This window comes from Triturus cristatus, chromosome 12, assembly GCF_964204655.1.
Source record: "Triturus cristatus chromosome 12, aTriCri1.1, whole genome shotgun sequence".
Classification (NCBI taxonomy): domain Eukaryota; kingdom Metazoa; phylum Chordata; class Amphibia; order Caudata; family Salamandridae; genus Triturus; species Triturus cristatus.
In genome coordinates, this window is record NC_140595.1 from 196074118 (window position 1) to 196101619 (window position 27502).

Sequence of the window (27502 nt, forward strand, 5' to 3'; positions counted from 1 at the left end):
ATGCTGTGTAACATTTCTTCGTTTTGCAATCTCGACTGGAAGGTATTGGAGCGCTTTACGTGAGCATTTATTACATTATAGGACATACTTATTTTTGGTGAGCACGGGGAGATTAATTGACTTGCATAGAATCACAGGATGTAGAGCCGACACTGAGACCCGGATCTGGTCTCCCAGTGCCAAAGTGGCAGCTCTGGCCGATACGCTGTAATTATAATTTTTGTTTGTTCCTCACTCTAACGAGTTTTCAAAACTTTAGAGCTCTTTGTAAGGTACATACAAATCAATATTCCAAAATATTAACCTACACACTCATACTAGTACAGGAACACTTCAGATTAGTGTCCAGTGCCACAGCGCATGCGCATCGGTTCTTCGGCAGCCCTCTGTCAGCGGGCAGTCACGTGCGCCCGAAACACCAGACGCGGAAGCGAACCGAAGAAAGCCGAAAGTCATGTGACAGAGGAAAACATGTCTCCCGCCCTCTAGCGAAGCCGCTCGCGAAAGCAAACCAGGTGGTGAAGAGTGGCTTGTCAAATTCAGACTCAAGTGCGTGTGCAGTGTTTCCGTATTCAGCATGGATGTGTGATTTGGGACGTTGCTCTTTTTCGCCGTAAGATGCAGTAGCTGTCACTGAGGCTGTTACTTGGACCAGCCGGCGTGTGCAGTCCGCGCCTTCAGGTGCTGATCCTTCTCACCGCGGAGCTGCTTACTGGGTTTTATTCTGTTTCCGACAACACCAGGAACCTATGCGTGCGGGTACTGTGCGCTTCGGACCGGTGAACCCAACTGCCTCATGACAGGTGGGTCCGGGAGGGCTGCCTCTGACCGCAGCACCTACCTGCACAGTAATGTGCTGGCCTGCTGAGAAGTGAGCGGTACTTTTAAGTGTAAGACAGGAATGCATTCGGTGGGAGTTGTATCGAGTTGCTTGGGATTGTTCCTGTGGGAAGTTTAGATTTGCTCGGTTTCAAAGACAGTGTGCGGCCGGGGAGTGCATGATTTATGAACAAGAGCACGTGGCCCAGGAAGATGACAGATAAAAGAGAGCAGGACGTGCCTGTGGGATAGGTGACAGTATACGAGAGGTGCTGTAGGAGAATACTTGAAAAGGATCGACCAGAGTGCGGAGGAGAGGAGGAGTGACTGACACCTGTCATTGTTAGAGGCGAGGGGGTATCAGAAGGGGACGGGGGAATTAAACCTAAGTTTCCAGGAGGATGTTCCAAAAGTGCAGTAGTTTTAGAGCCCTTAGATACTCATTCCGGGAGTATGAAGCATTGTACATGATTCACTTAGCTGTCAATAGTATATCACATGTTGATACTGCTTTAATCTTGTTCTGACGAAATTCACTACTAAGAAGTTTGAAAATAACAAAAAGGATTTTTAAATGTAAAATTGAGTGACTGGCGTATTTTTAAATTGTGCATCTACTCTAGAACATATCATATAATTGGTGTATTACTGATGTTTTACCAGTGGAATGTATCATATTCTAGATGATGATTGTTTATTGAACTGTAGTCTAATTATTAGCCTTTGTTGTGTCACCTTGAAAAATAATAGAACATTATGAAATTATGCAAAACCAACGGGGTATGATGGACGGAGTGTTGAACATTGCAACCACTCACCCCCAGTCAACTGATCTGGGTTTAATCCATCATCATTCTTTAGCTCACTCCGCCACCCCAGTTCAGACATGGCCATATGCAAATCAGTCTGACCCTGTGCCTCATGGGAACAGTCCAGCCCGAACTGCCAAGCCATGTCTTCCCTGGACCGCAAACAAGCATCCTGGGACCGGTTTCTGGCTAATCAGTCGTCATCAGCCAGGCTAGCTTGAATCCAGTGGCAAAGTGAGCAAGGGACCCACGTCTGGGCATACTCTGCCAACTTGGGGCGAACAAAGCAAAATCAAAGGGGGATGATGGACGGAGTGTTGAACATTGCAAGCACTCACCCCCAGTCAACTGATCTGGGTTTAATCCATCATCATTCTTTCGCTCCCTCTGCCACCCCAGTTCAGACATGGCCATATGCAAATCAGTGTGACCCCGTGCCTCATGGGAACAGTCCAGCCCAAACTGCCAAGCCATGTCTTCCCTGGACCGCAAATAAGCATCCTGGGACCGGTTTCTGGCTAATCAGTCGTCGTCAGCCAGGCTAGCTTGAATCCAGTGGCAAAGTGAGCAAGGGACCCACGTCTGGGCATACTCTGCCAACTTGGGGCGAACAAAGCAAAATCAAAGGGGGTGATGGACGGAGTGTTGAACATTGCAAGCACTCACCCCCAGTCAACTGATCTGGGTTTAATCCATCATCATTCTTTCGCTCCCTCGGCCACCCCAGTTCAGACATGGCCATATGCAAATCAGCCTGACCCTGTGCCACATGGGAACAGTCCAGCCTGAACTGCCAAGCCATGTCTTCCCTGGACCGCAAACAAGCATCCTGGGACCGGTTTCGTGGTAACACCCCTCATCAGCCAGGCTAGCTTGAATCCAGTGGCAAAGTGAGCAAGGGACGCACGTCTGGGCATACCCTGCCAACTTACGGCGAACAAAGCAAAACCAAATTATGACCATCAACTATTGTATTGTAATTGAATTTATATAGCGCCTACTACCCCCGACGAGGCGTCAAAGTGCTTTTTCGGCAAGTTGCACGCTACTCTGGAACCCATAAAGGATTAGTGTTGAATTAGTATAGTGAAATATGAAAATAATTTGAGTGGTGGATAGGTTAGTCCGTTATTTGGATTCGGAGGGATAGAAGAGGGAAACATTTTTGCATTTATATAGCGCTTGTTACCCCTGATGGGGTGTTGAAACGCTTTTTTGGCGAATAGCATGCTACCCTGGAACCCGTGAAGGATTAGTGGTGAATTAGTTTAGTGAAATATGAAAGTAATTTGAGTGGTGGATATTAGTCAGTTATTTGGATTGAGAAGGGTAGCGGAGGGATAGAAGAGAGGAAAAGGTTTGTATTTACATAGTGCTTGTTACCCCTGATGTGGTGTTAAAGCGCTTTTGTGGCGAGTAGCGCATTACTCCGGAACCCATAAAGGATTAGTGTTGAATTAGTATAGTGAAATATGAAAGTAATTTGAGTGGTGGATATGTTATTCAGTTATTAAGATAGAGAAGGGTAGCGGAGGGATAGAAGAGGGAAAAAGGTTTGTATTTATATAGCGCTTGCTACCCCCGAGGAGGTGTTGAAGCGCTTTTTCGGCGAGTATCACGCTACTGTGGAACCCATAAAGAATTAGTGGTGAATTAGTATAGTGAAATAAAAAATTTGGGAAGGGGACATGCTAGTCTGTTATATTGATTGAAAAGGATAGTGGAGGGATAGAAGAGTTAAGGATTTAGACTTTGTTTTTGGTTTGAAGGTCATAGCAGTAGGAGGAGGCTTGAGATGAGTAAAAAGGGATGTGGAGGGGAAGAGTCAGAGGGAAGAGTTTAGAAAGGCTTGTTTGGGGGATCGGTGTAGTAAGAGGTGTCAGATGATGCAAGGAGGGGTAGAGTAGGGGAGAGTCTAAAAAGGGTTATTTTCGGGATCATTGTAGTGGTATGGGGTTTGGATGAATGAGAGTGTGGATGTAGGGGATATATTGCTAGAGGTATAGGGTGACATATCGGGTAGTGCATTGGAAATAGTGATAGAAAGAGGTTTGAGGTAAGTCAGAGAGTTGAGGTAGAAGATATATTGAGAGAAGTATAGGGTGAGAAATAGGGTAGTGCATTAAATATGCTGAATCAGAAGAAAGTAATAAATATATAGATCCATAAGTACATGGTAGGTATATAGATGCATGAAGGAAGTAAGTTTATGTAGATTAAAGATGCATTAGATAAACTCTGTTTTTTTATGCATGTTTATACAAAGCACCACACATATATAGGGACATATCTATAGTACAAATAAATGCTTTTATACAGAGGGATATGCTGTATATTTCTGTTTGCGTATGGTGCTTATGTGAGGAAGGGCCAATTCTTGAGTAGTTGTCTGGAGATAAGGTGGTTGTCCGTGGATCTTATGTTGGGGGGGGGGGGGTAAAGAGTTCCATAGTTTGACTGCTTGAACAGAAAAGGATATGCCACCCATGATTTTTCTTGTATCTTGGGATTTTGAGGTGGGGTGCCTCTCTAGAGCTGAGGTTTCTTTGTTGAATGTGTTTGGTGATTTTATTCCTGATGAAAAGTGGACCCATTCCATGTATTGCTTTGTGGGTGATACAAAGCAGATTGAACGTGGATCTTCTGGCAACCGGTAACCAATGCAGGGCTTTCAAGGCAGGGAAGATGTGCTCTTGCGGTTTGATATGCAAGAGTAGTCTGGCAGCCAAGTTCTGAATCCGTTGTAGTCTTTTCATGGTCGTTAAAGGTGATCTGTGGTAGAACCTATTGACGTAATTGAGTTTGGACAGAACAAGGGATATGGTAGCTTGGACCTTGTGTGGATATCCCAAATGGGGTAAGATTCATTGCAGAGTTTTTATAGTAACAAAGCTTGATTTTGCTAGTTTGTCCTCTTGGGCATTCATCAATAGCTTGGAGTCCATGGTCATTTCGAGGTTTCTTACTTCCTTCGATACATTAAGCGGTGATCTCAATTCATCAGGCCATGCAGCAAGCAGGTCACAATGTTTCCAGTCGCCACACGTGAGTATTTCAGTTTTGGAAGCATTCAATTTGAGATGGCTCCAAGTTATCCATTGATCCACGGCTCTGAGACAACTGAAAATTGGTGAGTTTCCAATGTCTTTGGGCCATTCCAGTTGAAGGAGTATTTGTATGTCATCTGCATAGTTATAGTACGTGAGGTGAATTTGACTGATCAGTACCGGTAATGACTTCATGTAGATGTTGAAAAGCAAGAGCGAGATGATCGAGCCTTGAGGGACACCTGCTTTTGTGGAGTATGGTTTGGACGAGAAAGTTGGGGTATGGATGACATTAGTTGTGTTTCGAAGGTAGGACGCGATCCAGTCTAGAGCAGTCCCCTCAATGCCGGCTTCTTGTAGTCTTTGTTTCCGAGTGTCATGGTCAACCGTGTCAAAGGCAGCCGAGAGGTCCGAGAGGAGTAGCACAGCAACCCCGTTGCGGTCAACTGTGTTCTTCAGGTCATCCCAGATGGCAAGGAGGGCCATCGCGTACGCCCACCCAAACACTACAAACCCCATGGCACATCCCAGTTCAGTTTCCCCCCAGTTTCTCTTACTGGCAATGCTCTGCTACAACACAGACTACATCCTCACTGAACAAGATATTGATGTACTCCCTATTTGGATAAAGGTCTACTCTGCTACTTATGAACCACATTTACCTATGCGACACACTTTGTATGTACGTTTACATCTTAAAATGCCAATAAAAAGAATTTTCACAGATGGCAAGGAGGGCAGATTCTGTGCCTCTTCCCGGACGGCATCCTGTTTGGAAGTCTGAAAGTATGGCATTATCTTCCTTGAATTGTGACATCTGGGCAAACGCTGCTCTTTCTATCAGTTTTCCCAGGAATGGTCCATTTGTAATGGGTCTGTAGTTGTCTTGATTCTGCGGGTACAAGTTTGTTTTCTTTAGAAAAGGGCGTATGTATTACTTTTTGAGTTCTTCTGGAAATATTCCGGTAGTTAAGGAATAATTGATGATTCTTCTTAATGGAGCGGCAGTAGACGTTGTTAGAAGAATTGTCTCGAAAGTTAGCGGAGGACACTGGTCAGAAGGGCTGCTGGCAGGCCTGCTTTGCTTTGACCAGGTCCATAAATTCATTGTGTGAAATGTGTTGGGAGGAACCAAGAGGCTGGGTTAGAGTATTCTTGGATTGTTGTTTTGTAAATGGGTTAGTGCTGGTGCTTTGTAAATGTCCAGTATTTGTAAAGCGCGAACAATTACCCAAAGGTGTCAAGGCGCTGGGGGCCCTCGGGAAGATTAAGCAAGCTATTTCCCAGAGTCACATGGTGCTGGGCTAATCTGCCGCCGGCACCGGGGATCAAACCATGAGCCCCCGGGTTCCAGCGTCAGTTGCCCTGGCCGCTGCGCCACACCTCTTTGTCTCTGTTTTAAGTATGAGTCTAACGTATCTGCTTTGTCCATTTAATGATTTGCCAGTTTGTCTCTGAAATCTTGAGTAACGGGATGAGTTCCTTCTAGGCAGTTTGGTTTACGAAATTCATTGAGTATTTTAAGAATTCTTTATTTGCACATTTAGCATTTTTAATTCGGTTTGAATAGTACCTTTTCTTTGCTTTTCTGATAGCTGACTTGTAAAATCTGTACATTTCTGTAGGCAAAATTCGTCTTGTTTGGCATTTGATTTGAGCCTGGCGCGTTGCAGCTTTGTAATTTGTTGTTTTATGTCTTTTATCTCTGAATTTCTCCAAGCCAAGGTGCTTGTTTTCTTTTGTTCTGTTTGTGGTTTTGAGTGGTATCGGGATATCAAAAGCTTCCTGTAGCCACTCATATAGTTTTTTAACTGAATTTATTGTTTCCAGGTCTGTACTGGATGTTAATTGTGTTTCTAAGTGTTCCAAATTGAGTTTGTGCCACGGTCAATAGGTGGATGCATGTAAGGTGGTTTTAGGTGAGTCGCTTAGTGTTGTTTTATGTTGGAAAGCAAGCAAATGGTGGTCTGACCATGTGACTAAAGTTATAATTTGAAAGGTAACTAGTTCTGTATTAGCAAAAATGATATCTAGGATGTTTCCAGCGATGTGTGTGGGTATGTGGACGATCTGTTGCAGGTTCAGTGTGTCTAGGCCAGTGATCATTGTTTTGGATGGGGCATATTGGGTTTGTCAAACCAAATGTTAAGGTCTTCTGGAACGCATAGGTTGGAGTGTATTGTTATTAGGTTTGAAACTGTGTCTAGAAGTGTGTCTGGCAATGTCACCTTGCTAGGTGGAGGTCTGTAAAGGAGCAGGAAGTTACAGGAGGAAGACGGTGTTGGATTGCATCTGGTGAGAAGAGCCTCACAATTCTTTGCGGAGATGTCGTCAACTTTAGTGATATGTAATGTTTGCCTGAACACAACAGCTAAGCCAACTCCTTTTTTTTGCCTGTATGATTTTGGGTGATCGTTTGATAGCCTAGAGGAATGGCTTCATGCAGGACCGAAGCCATATCATCTCCCAACCATGATTCAGTTATGAATAGTATGTCTGGCTTTGCGTCATTGAGAAGGTCGTAGATGTGATGTTTGTTTTTAGAGAGCGATCGAGCATTTATTAGTAGAAAGTTTAGAGAATGTGCTTTGGTGACAGTGACACTTTGGTTTATAGAAGAGTGATCAGTATTGTATGTGTTAGTAGCAGGTGTTTTTTTAGTGCTAGTATTAGGCTATCCATCATGTAGCTGTTCTGTAACGTGGTCCTCATCCAGCTGGCTAAGAAGGTATTTTGATGGGTCTGTATGCGTAGGTGGTGGAGACGGTGTTTGAGAGTGAGTTGGTGTGATGTTTTGTTTTTGTGGTGTAACCTTGTTGTGCAGTAGACATGGAGAAGCAAAGTTGTGATGTGTGGCATGTTGCTTATATTGTTTGTGTGTGTTTAGGGCGGAAGGTGTATGAGTTAGGGGTGGCGGTACAGCATGTGGGTCATGTAGTAAGGTTATAAATTGTCCAATGGATGAGAAGTGGTTTAAAGAGAGTTGCTGTGATTCTGTATATGTGTTGGGTGTGGTGTAAGAGCAAAAGCTTGGCATTGAAGTTTTTTCATTTGTGTAGTTTGAAAGGTGGGTGTATGATGGTATTTTGAGACTGTATGTAGTATGAGGTATTGCGCTTGAGAGATTTTGTCACGCTGGCGTGTGTGATATGTTTTGTTTTTGTGGAGTAGTGAAAAGAGGTGCTGATGTATTTGTTTTATGACAGGGATTTGTTTGTATAGTATTGTTTGTGAGTGGAAGTTGTAAGGTAATGGGGTGGTGATGTGTTTGTGAGTAGAGTGTATGTTGTGTTTAGGAGGGGATGAAGTAGAGATAAGACTGTCTTAGACTTGTTTGCTGCAGGAGTTCAAATGTGTGGTGCTATGGAGTGTAAGTGTTGTGTTGTGTTATTGTGGTAGAAAGAAGAGGAGGTGTTGGTTGGACAAATGATGGACGGCTGAGTATAGGTTTGTTAGTGATAAAAAGGGGGTCTGTTAGGGGTAATTAGAGTGGGGAGTGTGTGTTTGGATGGCTTGTATTTAAGTATGGTATCGATTTTGGTTGTGTAAGTGATGAGTGGATCAGTTAATCGTATAGGATAGAGTTGTGTACTGTTTGTAGGTGATGGTATAAAAGGGTATATAGGCGTGGTTTGTGTGATTTTGTAGTGTGTGCTGGTACATTGATTTGTGCATAGGGTTTGTTTGTAGTAAATGTGTGGAGTACATTTGGTGTGAGTGTGTTACTCTGTGGATAGCGTAGGGTGGGTGTTACTGAATGAGAAAATGGGCAGCATATCTGGCCCTGGTCCGGACAGTCTCGAACCGGTTCAAACAGGCACTGACCCTTGTCCTCTCCACCCTTCGCCTCGAAGCCCGGGCTTAGACACCCTAAACCCTGACCTTTTATAGCCCTAGTAATCGGGTGACTCTTTCAGCCAATGGACACCCTAGACCTAACCCATCACAACACTAGCCCTAAACTCTAGAACCAATAGGAGACCAAGACCTTACAGTCAATCATAGCCCTAGTCCAAGCACTCAATCAGGCACAAGACCGTAATCCCTATGTCCAATAGAAGTCCTAACCCTAGTCCTAGTCCCACACCTAGTCCAGCAACCAATCACACAGGAATCCCTAATCCCTACTTCTAGTAGAAAGCCTAACCATAGCCCTAGTCCCAACCCTACATTAATTGAATCACTGACCCAGGAATCCAATCAGAACCCTCATATACCCAATCAATGAGAACACTAACCCTAATCCAATAGAAACACCAGATATAACCACCAATCAGTGCACACATGTACCATCCAATAGCACACTATATGAGGTCCCAGCGACCTCAGGCAAGGTTTGCTGCCCAGGGAATCGGAAGCTGCTCCTCTATTCAGAATATCATAGGAGACAAACAGGCTTAATGCACACTTTGGAATTCTGCAGGTAAGGGCCTATCAAACTTTGTCCTCTAAAATACTGTTTGTCAAAAACTTTATTCACTCTCCTAGCTAAAGACGAGTGCACAATCCCTATAAAACCGAGTTTAAACAGCTAACAGCAGATTACTGCTGTCTCAGCACCCTCTGTTCATTCTCTGATGTAGAATATACCTGTAGCTAGGGGGGGATCTAGTGTCACACATCTTAAAGTATACTAAAAAACGTGGACGCCTTATCACCTTGTTGACAGAGCTCGGAGACTAAAACTATTTCCATCCTGATAACTACCAGAAAAGCACCCCATCACACATCCAGAGTGCCCCCATCCCGCCTGCGACTGCTAACCTCAGCTAAGTGTCAGTTACTTGACATCAGAAGCTATCACCTATTAAAGGCAGAGGTGAGGTGGAAGTGGACGGAATCAGAGGGGCATGACGCAACAAATCTTTTTTAATTTATGAAAAACCGTTCCCTTACTTTTTGTGAAAATAGGACTGTCCTGGGCCAGTTTAGATTGATAGTTGAAATGCTTCAGCGGAAGTGGCAGACAGGCAGTCTCCTGTGCTGTGAAGCCGAAGGTCGGCAGACAGCTAAACAACAAACATGCCTTCTTGCCAGGGTACCTGCTTGCCTGAAAGAAATGTAAATACATGCAAGTGGTTAATCTTCAATTGCAAAGGGTGCTTGGAAGCCAGTATTGGCTTTAATTAACAGACTCAGAAGAAGCTTCCTGATGACACAGATTTATTATTTTTGAAAGGTAGTGCAAGGAGTTACGAGCTTAGCTGAGAACTTGTGCTTTTGAGGGGCAGTTATATACAGTCTGGGTATTACTAAAATCTATATTTTGGTAGCACCTTTTTATCTTAAACCTTGTTGCGCATTCTGTAGCATCCTATCTTCTACTGTGTGTAATGCAAGTTTAAAATAATGAATTACATATTCAGTGCTTTCTGTCACAGACTGGGACCTCATTGCACTAAAAATACTCAAGTAACTATTTTCCACTGCACCAACTAAGAATTGGGCCCAGATTTATCAAAGGATTGTGCTGCCCTTGCGTCACCCTGTTGCCTTGCGTCATGCAGGGTGACGCAAGGGCAATACAATCCTTAAGTCAGATTTACCAAGACACACAAAGCCTCCTTGCGTGGCCTTGCATGGCTTGGTAAATGTGGAATGATGCAAGGCAGCGCAATTTTCTGCCTTGCGTTACTCTGCGCCGGGAAGGCATTACATGGGTGCAGAGCAGGTGTTCCCACGCATCTACCTATGCTTTTAGCCGCATTCCCAGATGTACCAAGAGTAGTAAACCTGCGAATGTGTCAAAAGTGTACGCCTTCCCGATAGAGGCGCAATGAGGAGAAATTCCTTTATTTCTCCTAGTTGTTTCCTCTTTCTAAGTGTGCTGCATTCTGCAGTGTACTCACAAGGAGGAAAGTGCCTCTAAGGATTGGTTTTGTGTGGGAAGGTGTCCTGCACAAAAACAATCCTGCCGCCAAAGCATGGCGCAAGGGTACCTGCGTTGGGCCTAGGCAGCACCTAGTGGTCTAACGTAAAGAGAGAGCAGGAATGTGCCATTTGTTAGTAAACATGGTCTATTCTTGCCCTATCTATTTGACAGTGCATTTCCCTCTGATTAACTTAACTTGCATTTATTTTTCATTCAAGCTTTGCCTTATTTTAAATGTTGGTTACTTGAAGATGAAAAACCAGAACTTGCAGAATATTTTGCTTTTTTTGAGCCACAATTCTGACCCCGCCCCCATTGCATGCACCCTCACAGTTCACATACATATTTTTTAATGCATTTCGGCCCCTGATTAAAAGACTTGGTCAACTCTTAATCTGGAGAAAAAAAGTCGTTTGCTAGCAGGTTCCATCGTAACCTTTTAGGCTCATTCTGCTCTTCCACACAGTCATAGATTCTGCCCTACGGCTGCGGGGACACAAGGGAGCTCTAGGATCTGAAGGCAACCCTGTTGGACTAACAGCATTGCCACTTCGGAAGTCTTTTTGGCCAGTTTGCTAGTCCATTTTCTCGTTTTGGTTGAACACATTGAAAGTATAGGGGCAGATTTACTAGCCCCTAGCGCCACTTTTGCGTCACTTTTCCCATGTTAAAAATGACGGAAAAGTGACGCAAGGGGCTTGTAAATCTGCCCCATAGTGTTTCCGAACAAGTTGTGATTTTTGCCTCAACATTTCAGCACTAACTCTTCCGTTTCCTCTGAACCGCAGGTGGGACTGATGAGCTGCATGCTGGCCCTGGAGCAGCACGTGACGGGAGGGCACGTAGGTTGCGCTAGCGCGTGCCGATGATCACACGTCGCTGCCTGCAGAGTTGCCGGACCTCGCGCTTGAGCTCGTGCCTGCTACAGAAGGCTGCAGACCGGTGACACCCGGCGGACAGCATTAACCCACTGAGCTATAGCCAGGAGGACTGACCTCACTGGCAGAATCCGTCTGACTCACAGCACGAAGACCCTCCCAGTCCGTGCCTGGTTGAATCTTGTGACCTTCAAGATTAACTTTCAACGTGCAGTTTATTAATTTTGAAAAGAAGGCTCCCTTGAAAGGCCGTTTTGCAGAGGATAATTGGAGGCTAAAGCCAGCGTGCGCATCCGGGAGGAACCCTGTCCGCTCCCAAGATGAACGCGGAGAAGGACTTCTTGCCCCTCACCCCCAACATCGTGCGGGCTTTGAACGACAAGCTGTACGAGAAGAGGAAGGTGGCTGCGCTGGAGATAGAAAAGTAAGCCCTGCTGTTTTTCTTCTGGCTGTTTTTAAGCTTTTCAAGGTTTGTAATTCATTGGGGGGCGGTTGGTCAAGGTTTCATTTATCAAGCAGAGTACCGGACAATCTGTCCAAATTTAAGAGCGAGAGGTATATGTATACAGTGGTAATATCCTGTAGAGGGTCTTGTATTACCGCACACCATTACTGTTGTGTTCAGCTTTCAGAAGAAAACATATGAAATAGCTTGCAGTGTCGACTTATTTTCCAGGTTTCCACCGTAGATAAATATCCCATTTTTAGTGGTGGAAATTGAGACATAATTACTGTGCGATGCTGCTGTAATTCCAACTTAGAAGAATATATATTTTTTTAAATAGCGCAGATATGATTTGTTGCATCTTGAAGCCCTTGACTGCCCACCTGGGATGTAAACGTAGGATCACCACCTTCTGCGACGTGGTGGTGGGCATCCGCAAGTTGTCTGAGACAGGGGTCTGAGGCTTGCCTCTGTCCAGTCGAATGTGGACTTGGGTATCCTCTGCATATGTTTGGAGGTTCTCCTGGGGCTGTATTATGGATAGGGTGCACTTTCCCTGTTTGCGCCACAGGAACCTTAAAACAGGAGCTCCTGGCACAAACAGCGAAAGTACCCCCTATTACATTGAATGTGCTGCCCTCAGGCAGCCGGTAACTCGTGCTGCTCTGGCAGCAGCGCATTCAAGTGAAACAAGCATTGGCATAGCCAATAGGTCTCGCATTTGGGACCTTATAAGTGTTTAGCCATGCAACAGTCGCATAACTAAATACTTATAAGGTCCCAAAAGCGAGACCTATTGGCTATGCAAAGCGGCCGTGTGGCCGCGAAAGTGAAAGTGATCGCGATCAAACATCAAAACGGCCGTGCGGCCGCCAAAGTGAAAGTAATCACGGTAAAACGCGGCGCACGCGCCCGCGCACATGCACTGTAGCTCTAGGCTGGCCTGGTAGCACTTTTTGGAGCCCTCTCAATAAGTCTCGCCAGACCAGCGCATGCGCTGGGTCAGGCTAGACCTACAAACGAAGCGGCTTTGAAGCAGGCGCTCCGTGTTTCACTGTGCAGGTGGCAACCCACCTGCACTTTTAAGAGGGGAGAGAGATCCCCTTGCAGGTGGGTACAGTGAATGACTGCACCCACCTGCAAGGGAATGTCTGGGGGGTCCATGGGACCACCTTTCCCCCTACAGAGGCCTGCCATCAGTGTGCCTACTGACAGCTTCTTTGCCTCTTCGCCTGCATCTATTATACGGCACGGGCGTAAAGGCAAACGGATTCCCTCATTTGCATGGGCCCACGCCCTCATGCAAATGAAGGAGCACCCTCTGGTGTTAGTGCTGGTGCTTTATGTTTGCCAGCACAATCTGTATTACAGAAAGGGCTGCACAAGCTTTGCTTGCCCCTGGGACTCCTTGTTATTAAAGCAGGGGCTGCAAATGCTTGTGCGGCCCCTTCTGTAATATAGATATACCCCTGGCGCACATAAAGTGCCAGCGCTGTCATAAAAGGGTGTTTCCTAATTTGCATGGGGGCGTGATCCCAATGCAAATGAGGGAATCCCTTTGCCTCTGCACCCATGCCGTGTTATAGATGCGCACTTGCCTCTGCACCCATGCCGTGTTATAGATGCGTGCGCAGAGGCAAAGAAGCTGTCAGGAGACGCACTGTCAGTGTGCCCCCTGATGACAGCCCTCTGAAGGGGGAAGGGGTGTCCCATGGACACCCCAGACTTCCCCTTGCAGGCGGGTGAAGTCACTCTTTGGGATCACCTTCAATGGGATCTTTCTTCCCTCTTAGAAGTGCAGGCGGGTTGTGCCTGCACAGTGAAATATGGTTCGGCTGCTTCAAAGTCGATCCATATGCCACTTGAATGCACTGCCCCCAGGGCAGCACTAGCTTGCAGATGCCCCCAGGGAAGCACATTTAATGAAAAACGGCGCACTATCCTTGTTAGCGCCATGCGCACCTTTTGAAAGGTGCGACCAGTGCTAACAAGGAAAATGCGCTGCATGCCATAATACTGCACCTAGTTTTCTAACACAGGGACTGGGAGTTGCCATAGATAGTAAAGAGCAAGGATGAACAAAAGAAAGGTAGCGTCACTTGGCCAGCATTCTCTGTGTGACTAGTTCCATTATCTCTACATATTTGATGACCTTCAGTTGAAGATGGAGGAGATCTTCACAGCTTCCTGTTCTTCACACCTTCACCCTCTCTCATAACGTAGCATCATCAATTGTGTCTTAGGGTGCATTGAATTTGCGTAGTAGAACTATGGCTTGGTAATAAACATCCACTCTTGTGGGGGGCTCCTCACTGATGTTATCCACTTTTGGTTTGGTTCCTTCACCTCATAGTCTTAAAGAAAGTGATTTTGCTTTGCTGACTCTAGTAACTGTCTTGTTACCTTTCTTTCCATGATTCAACAGGATACAAAAAGGCTGGATATCTGTCTATGGTTCGTTATTACATTGTGTCCCTCAATGTGGTGCAATCATACTTTATTTTAGGGACATGTGGACAGATCCCTTTTAGGAAGAATGTGTGTTATGCTTGTGGTATCCTGAAAGGAATTGTTTTATGCTGGTTATAACCCCACTGTTGTGTTAGTCTTTCCTCTGTGTCTTGCAAGCTTTGGTTGGTATTTTGTGTTTGGCCTGCGACAGCTCTGTCATTATAGTTTTATCACTTCTATATTGAACTGTGATAAATTTGGTGCCCTGCTTTTGTTTTCCCAGGCTAATGGGAACCCTGTCAAATGACCTGGATACATTGCAATAGGGGGTTTCTGGTAGGGTCTGCGGGTCACAACAATTTAACGGACTGCTTTGTAGATCGTGACAAACCTATCCTTGCTTACATTTTGAGTTGACTGACATACAGGAATTAATGAATTGTGTGTTTTTGCAGGTGAGAGGTTTCTAGCATGACCAGTTTAATAGAGGTAGAAAGAGATATCAAGATTAATGAACAATCAGATTGTGTATGTGGCTGTATCCTCACGTTAATGGTTTAAATGTTCTGCATAACGTCAGAGTTGAGTGTGTTGCATATTTTTTGACCCACTTTTCACATAGGACAAAGGACATCCTAAGGGAGCCCTCGACTGGTTTCCCTAGAAGGATGTGTCTATTGCAATCCTCTGTCTGCCTCTCTAGATATTATTTTGATTTTTGTTAATGAGTCTACTACAGTGAATAGAAGTTCCATTTTGAATGCGTTCCTGGAAATCGAAGCACTAAGGATGGTGAAAAGCAGCGATATAAAAAAGAAAAAATGTGGCTAATAACTTTTCATCCCTCTGATTTGTCTTTGCCTGAAATTGGGTTTTTGATATGCGAGTGGAAGTCCCTCCTCTTTTTTTTTTTTTTTTTTAGCCAACATGTATATGCTACCTGGGAAACCCTTTGATTACCTAATGAGCTCTTTCTTAGCTTTTGTGTATAACATTAGTGTTGTGGAAGACTGCCCTCTGGTGATAATCACGGGTGACCTAAATGCAAAGATATTTAACTCAGCCTCCTCTATCTTTGTTGTAGGAAGCTGCCTCTGTAAATACTATAGCAAAGTAAGGTATAGTGTGCACAGAGTCCAGTGGATTCCCAGAGGCTAAAGTAGATACTATTAATGCTCTCTTTTGTGGTAGTGTGGGCAAGCAGTTAGGCTTATCAGAGGGCTGTGTTAAGCATTTGTTCTACACAGTTAGGGAATACATTATTAAACACTGCATGACTTAATCCGAGACCAATTGTTTGTAAAAAAAATTACTTTGTGTATGTTTGTGACTTTGTTGCAGTAAAATACTTTTTGCAATATCAGATTTTCAGTATAAAAAGTGGACACTGCATTTTTCAAACCGTTCAATGTTAACCTATGGAAGGAAAACAATTGTGCAATTTCACAGGTAAGTACACGACTTACAATTCCAGTCTTCAGGTTTTAGAATCAACGCTGGGCAAGGGTCTGTAATTGTAGAGAATGCCTACACCAGCGGCACTGGGGTGGCCGCATGCAGAGGTCAAATTTGGTCACTGGGGCCCAATGTTAGTCAATTGAGGCTGAGGGTATTTGAAGAGGTGCCGGTTGAAGGTGAGTAAAATAGGAGTTGGGGGTCAATCTTTGTGGGTTTAGACCAGCACTGGAGGGGATAGGAGGCAGCACCAACCAAACACCCTCAGCGGCAACGAGGCTGCTGGGTGCAGCGTGCCAATACAGCTTTGGGCGCCCTATGCAAATCAATGGAAAATGAAGATTTCGAACAAAAGCTGCAGTCTTCGGACAAGGAAGCTGGAGGAAGGGAACTGGTGGCTCTGGAGGTATGTTGGGGTGCTGAGGAACTCGGGAACACCAGTCGAGCTCCCCAAGGCCGGGGGGCTGCATGTGCAGGGGTGATTTTGGACATTCGAAAAGTCTTAGCGGAGCCGGTCGTTGTTGGGGGACCCTTTGTGTTGAGGCTGCAAACGGGTTTGTGGAGTCCAAGAGAGGTCACTCAGGAGTGGACTTGAGCTCAGGACTACTGGGGAACCTTCTTCGGGCGGTTGGCCACTTTGACTCGGGCCGAAGGCATCCGGTGCAGAGGTGGGTCCGAAGGGCTGGTTATGCGGTTCAGCAGGGCACTGGAGCTGTTTTTGTTGGTTTCTTTTTGGACAGGGCCCCAGTCCTCGGACGTTCTTGATCTTTGGGGGAAGGCAGGCAGACCTCCCAGGATTTTGGAGGTCACTGGGGGCTCGCAGGACAAGTCATGTTTTTGGAGCAGGTTTTTTCGAGGGCTGCAGACAGGCGGGTAGGGTTGGGGCCAAGTCAGTTGTCGTCTGGAGTCTTCCCTGCTGGTACGGCTCTACAGTCCTACTTCTTCAGGTCTCAAGGAATCTAAGGCTCAAGGTTCAGGGCTGCACCTAAATGCAAAATTTAGGGGCGTTACAGGTGCTGAGGGGTAGTAGCCAATGGGCTACTTACCTTTAGGGTAACTACACCCTTTGTATGTCCACTCCCTTTGGGGAGGGGGCATACCCCTAATCCTATTGGCTGAAATCCTCACTAACAAGATGGAGGTTTTTCAAAGGAAGGGGAGTTACCTCAGCACAGGACACCTTACGGGTGGTCCTGGCTGAGATGGGACACACCTCTCCTGCTTACTAATTTTCCCACCGTCCTTGCCGCTAAAAGTAGGACGTGGTCAGGGGACAGACATCTCCACCAGCTGGAGAGGCCCTGGCTAGCATAACAAAGGGCAGCAAGCTTTTGAGGCTCCATGCCCTTGATGGCTGTTCATGCTTGGGGGTAGATATAAAGCACCTCCACACAGAGCAGGCTTTGTTTCTGAGTAGAGCACATGTCTCCCACCTCAGGGGGTCAGAAACATGTCTGGATGTGGCAGGGTGGTGCAGACCAGTAAGCCACACACTAGCTGTTTGGTAGGGTTTCAGGGGGCACTTCTGAGGTGCTCTCTGAGTGCATTTATTAATAAATCCATCACTGGCATCAGGGTGGGCTCATTAATCTGAGATGTTTGGTACCAAACATCTTGGGATTCGGTAAAGCCATCATGGAGCTTTGGAACTCGTATTGACAATCTCCCAGCTAATGTACTTGTATGGCTTCCCTATGCACTTATAATGTCCAAGAATAGACTTGCACACTATAGGGGCATATCTGCTCATTCAGTTATGCCCTCACAGGAGGCATAGTGCGCCCTGCCTTTAGGGCTGCAAGGGCTGCTGTATGGGTGACTTACCTATGCCTCTTGCATTGCTGTGAGGCTTGGCACACAGATTTGTCACTTTTAGCTTCATTAAAGTCCACAGGCTGCAGTGGCAGTGTGCATGTGTTTGGTTAGGGGTCTCTTAGGATGTCCTTGTACATGCTGCAGCCCTTAGAGACCCTCTCTGGTTACAATGCCCTTGGTACATCTGGTACCTTTTACAAGGGATTTATATGTAGGCCAGAGGTGTGCCAGTTGTGAAAACAAAGGTATTGTTTTGGGAAATAACACATGCACCGGGAGCCTGATTAGATGGAACCCAGTGCACATTCAGTCAAAGATGTATTCGGAGTCAGGCAAAAAGTGTGGGGTAACTATGCCAAAAGAAGTACTTTACTACATTTGCTAACGTTGATAAGGAAGAGGTATGGTTTATTCCTGAGATTTTGCTCCCAGAGAATATTAAAACAGATAAGTAAGGTTTCCTATTTCTCGAAACTCTTGGAAAATGCAGTTGGATTATTTTAAATGGAAGATCTCCAGTGGGTGAAGTTGTTACTTATATTTTTCAGTCTGCTTGTACACAAAATCTCCTTGATTACACAACAGTGTCTTTTCAGATGTTTGTGCTTGTGTGAATCTGACAGTATTTTCACATAATTTGAGTGATCACAGCTTAGTTTGCACAACTGTGGCCTTTAATCTCCAGGACTAAGCTCCTGGGAACTCGGCATTGGGTAAGATTTGTTCTAGTAATTGAAATGGTCAAGCATTTTGTGCAGCTGAAAATATTTCATCCTTAAGTGCCAAGGTTAATGGAGTCTGTGCTCGCCTTGAGGTCTCTACTTGGGATTACCCCATATCCTTTTTTTATTCCATATGGATACATTTCATTAGTTGAGCTTGAGGCCCAAGGGCACCAGGTGGGTGGAAAAACGTAACTCTAAATTGCAGGCACTAGGGGCCTCATGTAGGTAAATAAATTTTACCGGTTCTTAAATACCGAGCCGTACCGAATCGGTAAATTAGAATCGGTAAGTTATATGTAGGTAAAAATTCGGTAACAGTTACCGATTCGGTAACATTCGGTAAATACGAATCGGAATTCACCGATTCGGTAAATACCGAGGTGATAATTACCGAATCGGAAAATACCGAGGTGGTATCTACCGATTCGGAAAATACCGAGGTGGTATCTACCGAATCGGAAAATACCGAATCGGTATGTACGGATTCGGTAAATAACATCACATGACTTGACGAAACAGCTAATCCTGTGCAACGACAGCCCACCCAACCAGGAACTGCCCACACCCAGGCAGGTGTACACAATTAGCCGACGTGGCCACACCCAGGCAGGTGTACATAATTAGCCGACCCTGGAGAGGCTTGGAGTGCAGAGGAGAGGCAGGGAGCAGTTGCATGTGCGAGCGGGAAACGAACAGCATGTCCAGCCAGAGAACACAGAAAGACGGAGGGGAAAGGAGGAGGAAGCTCAAATTCAGCCCCAAGGAACTCCAGGTGCTGGTGGAGGAGGTGGTGAAGCAGCACCAGAAGCTGTTTGGGAGGCAATCCCTGCAAGTGCCTGAGGCCGAAAAGCGCAACATATGGCTGGCCATCCAGGCGCAGGTCAATGCTGTGGGAGTGACCCACAGGGACATTGAGGTCCTCAAAAAGCGCTGGTATGACCTGAGGATTGTGACCAAGAGGAAGATGGGCGACATCCAGAAGGAGGCCAGCCAGACCGGAGGTGGAACCAACAGGGCACCTGCCCTCACCGAACTGGAGGAGCTGGTGGCGGCCACAATCGAGCAAGAGAGCGTCGTGGGTCTTGGGGACGCCGACAGCTCTGCCAGAGCCGCAACACACCAAGGTAAGACGAAAGCACAGCAATGTAGCCTCCCCTACCCCTATCCCACATCCCCCATTGTGAAACGAGAATCACACTGCAGTCCACACGTGTCAGTGCAGACAGGCAATGCATTCCGGGAGATGTAGTCAGGGCAACACTAACCATGACGTAAATGTCACAGGGCAACAAGGCATGTCACGCACTCGAGGCACAAGGAGACAGAGGACAGATTGGAATGTGAAATGATTTATTGTGACGCTTGCAATGCAGCCCTTCGGGGACACTGAGCCAATGTTGTTTTTCTGTCCACAGATGTGACATCATGCAGTACAGGGCATGCTGCAGGGGAGACGGCACACCGGCCACAAAAATCACCTCTAGCCAGCACGAGTTCAGACCAGGGAGCAGGCCCACTGGCAGCCGCACCACCAACACAGCCAGCCTCGCCGCACACAGAGCCAGCATCACCTCACCGAGAGCCAGCATCACCACAACCACAGCCAGCATCGCCACTCATGTTCGAATCACCGGCCACATCTCCGCTTGCAGGTGTGAGAATGAGGAGGCGTCCAGCAGCCAGGCTACGAGCCTTCGACACCTCGTCAGACGACAGCATGGGCCCAGAAGACCGCACCGGGCACCAGGAAGGGAGCCATCCCACTGTGCCCCACACCTCACAGGCAGCACAGACGGGAGCAAGAGGGCGCCGCAGGTCGCGTGTCCAGAGTCCACCAGCACCCACTGACGGCCATGGTGTCTTCTTGGGGCTCGAGGGCCAAATGTTGAAGCAACAGCGCCTGCAATCAAAGGCAGTTATGTCAGTCCAGAGGCACATGCGGGTGATGAAGACAAGCTTAGTCAACATGGACACAAACATTGGCGGCATGGCTGCGGGCATTCGGGACATGTCCCAGTCAATCCAGCAGTTGTGCAGCAAATTAGATGCTGACATCGAAGCACGGCGCCGGGAACGCCAGAGAAGGGACACTACCAGCAGGGCACTCAACCGTCTGGCAACTGCGACTTCCCTACTTTGCCGGCGCTCTGTGACGATGCAGGAGGGCCTAACACAGTGCTGCAGCGACCTGTCTCGGGGGATGGTGCAGGTGACAAGTGCACTAGGGGTGCTATTGACTAGTCAGGCGTCGACAACTGCTGCAGGGGATGCTGCGGAGAGCATCGACACCAGCAGCAGCATCACACCCCCCGTCCCCGAAGCACGCAGGAGCAGCAGGCGGCTTGGGGTTGGCTCTAGTGAGGATGCACAGGCCGTGCAATCCACCACTGCAGCGCGTATGCGCAAACATTGATGTGGCCCTGCTTAGCCACTTCCCATTGGGTGACGTAACCCTGGACATACTCCTTGTATAGATGGTATATTGCCAGATTGGCCTGTTCATGTGTTCATGGCGTGGTGCCACATTAAACTACGTCATGACTTCTCACAACTCGCTGTGTCCCCTCACTTACTCAGAAATAGTTGCATGTGATCTCTGCCCGTCTCTCTCTCCCATCGATTGCAGTTGGCACTCTAGCTGCGCTGCCCTCTGGCTGGCCTGACTCATCCTCGTTGTCCTCAAAATATGTTAGTTCCACATCTGTACCTTTTTTCGTGGCAAGGTTGTGCAGCATTGCACAAGTGGCAATAATCTTGCAGCAGGTGATGGGTTTGTACTGGCGTGCGCCTCCGCTCTTGTGGAGGCAGCGGAACCTGCTCTTCAGTAGTCCAAACGTGCGCTCCACCACATTGCGTGTTGTTTTGTGGGCCACGTTGTATCGTCTCTCACTCTGGGTTGCTGGGTGTAGGTAGGGAGTGAGGATGAATGAACGGCATGCATATGCACTGTCGCCTGGATGAGTAAAAGGGAACCATCAGTTACATGCCTCTATACACTCTGATTTGCAGGTTGCAAGGGACGTCACTGTTACTTACCCAGCAGGTATCCCTCTCCGAATTCGCCGGCACTCAGTCGTGTGTAGATCCCACTATTCTGGAAGATGTAAGAGTCGTGGGTGCTCCCAGGAAACTTTGCAACAATATCTGTGATGATGTTCCCTGCATCACAGATCACCTGCACATTGATGGAGTGGGTGGACTTCCTGTTCCTGTAGATGTGCTCTGTATCAGCTGGTGGACAGATTGGGATGTGTGTACCATCAATACAGCCGATGACATGGGGGAACTGTGCCATGTGATAAAAGTCTGTTTTTGTTTTCTGCAGTGCAGCCTGTGTGTTTGGGAAGCTTATGTAGTGGTGCATTCTCTGCATCATGGCATCCAGGAACTTCCTGAAGAAACGGGACAGGCAACTCTGGGATACACCACCCACCGCAGCTATCACCACCTGATAACTGCCGGATGCCAGTAGATGTAGGCTGCAGAGCACCTGCACATGTGGTGGTATGGCGTGCGCCCTTCTTGTTGGCTGGTCCAGGAGTGGGTGCAGGTCCCTTATCAGGTCCATGATGGTTTCGGGGTGTAGCCTGTACCTCTCATGTATCTCTGCATCAGTCAGCTGTAATAGTGTGATGCGCTGTCTGTAGATTTGTTCCTCCCGTCGCCACACCCTCAGTCCTGCTGCCTGTAGACGTAGGCGCCTTGCAATGACGTACATGGCGGCCATGTTGTCCACGCTGTTGCATTTTGGGATTGCTTATGTGCATTGTTGATGGTTACCACCTGCTTTCAATCCGTGTTAATTACCGACTCTTATTTACCGATTTTCCTGGATTTCTTAATTACCGACTGCTCCTACATGTCATTTTAAATTTTTACCACTTCATATTTACCACTTCATATTTACCGATTCGTTAATTATGTATTCGGTAAATATGAATCGGTATTTTAGAATTCGGTAACTATGAATCGGTATTTACCGCCTCATATTTACCGAAAAGTGGTTTTTGGACTCCTACATCTCACTTGTCTGAATACCGGTCGGTAACGGCATATTTACCGAAAATCGGCCGTTACCGACCGGTATTTCGCTACCTACATGAGGCCCTAGATAAGGAAATAAATTCCCTGGTAATAAAACAATATTTGCTGTTTTCTTCGATTTGACAGTGTGAAATTGATAGTCTTAAACTTGGAAGATGTCAACTTCAAGAATATAGGTGGGGATGTGATTTAAAATGTATTAATCTAAGAGCAGTCCGCAAATTCAGGAGACTCACAGATATATTGGATGTTATTTGGTACATTTTGTGACGTTAGGGTGAATTCTCATGAAATTCCTATCCCTGAAAAAGTTTGGGTGGGTTACATCACTGAGTTGTATTCAAGTAATCCTGAGGCAGTCACCCCCCCCCCTCCCCCTGGTGCTGCATGTTGATGAAGACATGTTCGCTCTAATGGCACTCTCTCAGTAGATAAAATTGTGGAGTTTATAAAGAATTATAGATCTTCTAGGGCCATGGGGCCTGATAAGATTCCCATTGCGGTCATTAAAACGGAGACTGCAGTCTGGGGAGCCTTTCTTGATCCGCTGCTTGTTTATTGTTACTGTTGTGGAAAAATCCCTTCGTCATAGAAGGGTAGTGTTATTGTACCGTTGTACTAAAAGAATCTCAAATATTCCCCAGCAAGTTTCAGACAGATAGCACTGCTAGATATGACTGGTACACTTTTTGTTTGCTGAGGAATGTGCTATGCCATTTGCAACAATGGACTCAAGAGCTTAACATTATTCCCCCAGAACAAGCTGGCTTTAGGAGGAATCATAGCACTCTTGACAACATAGCTTTCCTTCAAGCGATAATTGACAAATATTCTCTCCCAGGGGAATGCCTGTATACACGGTGTAGGAAAGTAGAATCTACTTTCATGGTTACCCCCAGTTTTTGCTGGTGTTATTCTGTTTTATGACTAGTCGGACTGGGATCCTGCTAATTGGGACCCCAGTCACTGTGCTTTCTCCCTAAATTTCACAATGGTAAGTACTTTGGTACCTTCCTAATTTTCTACTGGTGTCCCCATGTAAGTCCCTAGTATATGGTACTAAGGTACCCAGGGCATCTGTACACCAGGGGTTTCCCATGATCTGCAGCATGTATTATGCCACCCATGAAGACCACTCAAACTGTGACTACAGGCCTGCCATTTCAGCCTGTGTAAGTTGGTGCTAGCACCACTTACGATAGATATAAGTTTCAAATCTGAGATCATTGTACTTAAAACCTATAAGCCACCCCTAAGGTAGGCCTTTCAATCCTGAAGGCAGGGTGCGAGGTGATAATTGTGAGAGTGCTCTGTATGAGTAGGGCACCCCCTACACACCCCGGAGTCGATTCTCCAGGCTTTGTAAGTGCGGTCAAACATTTTGATACATATAGTGGCCATGCGTAATTACGCGATGGCTAATTATATATTGGCTGTGCCAACCTGGTCATGTTTGGTATCAAACATGTTGGAATCATGGCGTGGCTTATAAGCTGATGGTGGCGGCCGTGAGAACTGGAGCTCTGCGCCGGCCGGCCAAATTATCCTCTTTGTAGCGGTGAAGGCCGGGACCCAGGGGCCCATCGATGGGAGCCTGACGTACTGTAGTTGCCCCAGAGCCTAATTTGACCCGTCCGAAGACCGGGGGCGGCAGAAGAGAGGAAAATCGGAAAAGCGAATGCTGGCGGAGCTCAGGTAAGATGGCGGCCTGCGGGCTGGAGACACCAGGAGAGGGATGACGGGCCCGGAAAGGACATCCAGTGCGGCATAATTACCAGTGAGGACCTGGAGGCATAAGCTCTGGAGCGGACGTCGGAGAGTGGTCCTGATGACACAGGACGCCGTGCTGCCAGACGCTACAAGGATTGGAGCCTAAAGGGAGCCTATCCTGGCCGGGAGGAGTGCGAAAGGGCCCACAGGAGGGCTTGGAGGCTGGATGATAGTGGGCCGACCGCAGCAGTGCAGGAGGTCGTTGCAAAGGTACTGGACTGGGGCCCGTGGAGTCCCCTCCCTGGCCCGCGAAGTTCGGAGAGGAGGTCTGTGCGGGTGTAGACGCTGAGAGGGCCTGTCCCCCTGGTGAGACAGTAGTGGGCCCAAGCTGTGGCAGAAACCGGCACAGACGGTGGGCCCCTGAGGGCAGGAGGCTGACTGCGTCGTTGTACAGATGGGTGGTGGCTGGTGCGCCGACAGCTGGGCTCAGGTGAAAGAGGAGGCTGCAGAATACGATGGGGACCCGAACTACCTGAGGTGCGATACCGAGACCAAGTGAGCATAGTAGATGGGCCCGTAGAGCTCGTGGCCGTGGATTATCCCATCAGGAGTTGCCTGGGCTGCAAATATCGAGCATTGGTGACAAGTTACTGAGTGGAAAAGCGGAGGTACTGGTGCCCTCATTGACTCTCCCATGGAAGGAAACGCCTGTTGGGCTTGCGGCGGCCGAATTACAGAAATTCCCTTACGCTGGGGAGGTGAGTGAGAAAAGAGGGCTGGTGGCCCTCCGTGTCTCGGCTGGAGGGGACTGCTCAAGGGATATAAGCTACAAGCCACGCACCGTAGTGAAAGGGTGGACTACAGTGAAAAATACCACAATTAAGACCTGGGAAGGGGTGAGGCCCTGACCCAGTATGAAGTCCGGGGATTTGGTTCCCGACTGCCCAGAGAGAGGCAGAACAGATTCTTAGCCGGCCACTACACCCCCTCATGGAGATGGGGAAGACTAGGGGGAAGCAGACAGGGCCTTGTCCTGGAGCACAACTAAACTGTTTCAGACCAAGTGCAGAAGGAGGCGAGTTGTGACCTCACTGAAGACCCGGTCCAACAACAGCTGTCCAAAATATTGGAAGCCATTGCCTACACTAAGGTGACCCTACATCAGGACATAAGCACTGTGGCAGTGGGCCTCGGCCTGCTGAGAGCAGAACATACCAAGCTGGCGGACAGGGTGAAACAGATTGAATCCTCTTTGGCAGACATTACACCGGCGCAGCAGGCCCTGACCAGCCAGATTGGGGAACTATCTAGTAGAGTGGGCACATTGGAACGGAGAGCCGAAGATGCAGAAGGGCGGAATCACAGGAATAATGTGAGGGTCCTGGGCCTGCCAGAAGGAGTGGAGGGAAATTACATGATCAAATACCTGGAGGGCTGGCTGCGGGAAGTGGTGGCGCCAGAGGGCCTGTCAACATTCTATACGCTGCAGAGAGCGCACCGCGTGCCTGCCAGGTTGCCGGCACCCGGGAGGCCCCCGCTCCCTGTGGTGGCCAGACTTCTTTGTTTTAAAGATGGGGACACCTTGTTGCAGAGGGCGCGTGCTGATGGACCGTATGTAGTCGAAAATAGTAAAGTTTCACTCTTCCCTGATTACACCCTGGAGGTCCAGAGGTGTCGGGCCTCCTTTTTCGAGTCCTTGATGGGAAGACGCACTTCTGTGACGATCCCAAGACAGCATGGGATTGTATTGAGTCCTACCGAACTGAAGGACAGCCTACTGCGCAGAAGATGGCAGCACCGCCTTGGGAACGTGTGTCGGGGAAGCGACTCAGGAAACAGCAGAGCGAGGAGTTCTAAAAAGCCAAATCCTTTGCAGACGGAGAAGGAACAAGGCTGTGGCATCCATGATGCAGGGCCGAAGGTTGTCCTCGGAGAGAGGCTCTGGATCGAGGAAAGGGACTGATGGGACAGATTCGGATTCGTCCTGCAGTGGTAGTGTTAAACTACTGGTGGTAACCCCGAACACAGCCGATGAGATTATATAACTCGTGAATTGTCAATTCCGATCTCCTTCTGTCTCTCGCCCTCTCTCTGTTACCTCCCCTATATACTTCCTTTTTCTGACTGTGGGCTTCAAGGAGAGTGTGGATGGAGACTGGGTGGGTCCCTGGGAACCGGCTGGATCAGCCAAACAAGGCTGATGCTGCAAGTGTAAACCTAGGTGTCTTTGTTTGGGCACTTGCTGTGATTACTGCGCTCCCTTTAGGTCCTTACGTTGGTAACGTTGGGCCTTTATTAGTTGATGCAGTCTTATCTGCAGTTTGGGCGGATGGCCGTTGCTAGACCGCCCTGGGGTCAGCGAGTTATCCCACAGGGGATGCTTGTTGTTAATTTTTTGTTTTATTTATGGTTGATACAGTCCATTAGTTATGTCTCTCATGTGGGTGGAAGTGCCTTGTTAACGGGTCCTGCTCTTTTGGGGTGGGGATGGGCATGTGGGGGAGGGGTGTTAGGACACATTGAACAGCAATGGTGCAACACGAGGTGAAAATACTTACCTGGAATATCAGGTATGGGCTCCATGGCTAAGCGTTATAACATTTATAATTATCTGAAGCACCAGGGGGTGCAGATTGCTCTGTTATAGGAGACTCATTTGATGCAAGAAGAGGTGGGCCAGTTGAGGAGACGGTGGCGGGGTCAGGTCTATGCCACAGGATATTCTGCATTTGCCCGTGGAGTGTGGGTGTGGGTGTGCCCAGAAGTTCCCTTTGAAATGACTCTTGTCCTGACGGACATTGCAGGACAGTATGTGCTAGTGGCGTCGGGAAGTGACTATTTGCTGTTACGCTCCCAACCTTGACCAATTGACATATCTGATTTCCCTCTCGGCCCACATAGCGGGCATAGCGGTGGGGCAGTTGGTGGTGGGGGTGACTTTAATTGTGTTGCGGATGTATATCTGGACCGTTCCCATCCCCCCCTGGCGGGAGCACAGACACTTAGGACAGCAGCAGGTTGCGGGAGTAGATGGCACACTGGGACCTACACGACATATGGCGCTTGCAGCACAGCGGGGATAGAGAATACTCTTACTAGTCACACTTACGTCAACTCCACACCTGGATCGACGCATTTTGGGACTCGCAAACAATTTGTTCCCTCACTCATTCCACTGAATATCTGTTCTGTACATTTTCGGACCACATCCCACTGTTGTTGACTCACCGCCCTCTGAGGCGTAGACCCCCTATACCTGTGTGGCCCCTTAGCCCGGTGGTCTTGAAGGATGTGCCTTTTGCGGAATCACTACGTGTGGCAGTGGACACATACTTTACTGAAAATGTGGACACTGCTTCCGCGGCCCTGGGCGAATGGGAGGCTCTTAAGGCAGTGGTGCGGGGACACTGTATGGGGAAGACTGTAGGGATA

General features: G+C 47.6%; 1 protein-coding gene across 4 annotated transcripts in view; it reads left to right on the forward strand.

The window, feature by feature from the left end:
- The first annotated feature begins 380 nt into the window (after positions 1 to 380).
- The window catches only part of VAC14 (VAC14 component of PIKFYVE complex), a 1500963-nt gene continuing 1473841 nt past the window's right edge, over positions 381 to 27502 (forward strand). Inside the window, exons 1-2 of one of the 4 annotated variants that reach the window (XM_085639779.1) lie at positions 381 to 515; positions 11336 to 11849. In XM_085639779.1, the coding sequence (XP_085495905.1) occupies positions 11746 to 11849 (104 nt within the window). In that variant the 5' untranslated portion in view covers positions 381 to 515; positions 11336 to 11745. Of the gene's footprint in view, positions 804 to 11335; positions 11850 to 27502 lie in introns of all 4 variants that reach the window. The other 3 variants (XM_085639781.1, XM_085639778.1, XM_085639780.1) reach the window with 3 other exon arrangements.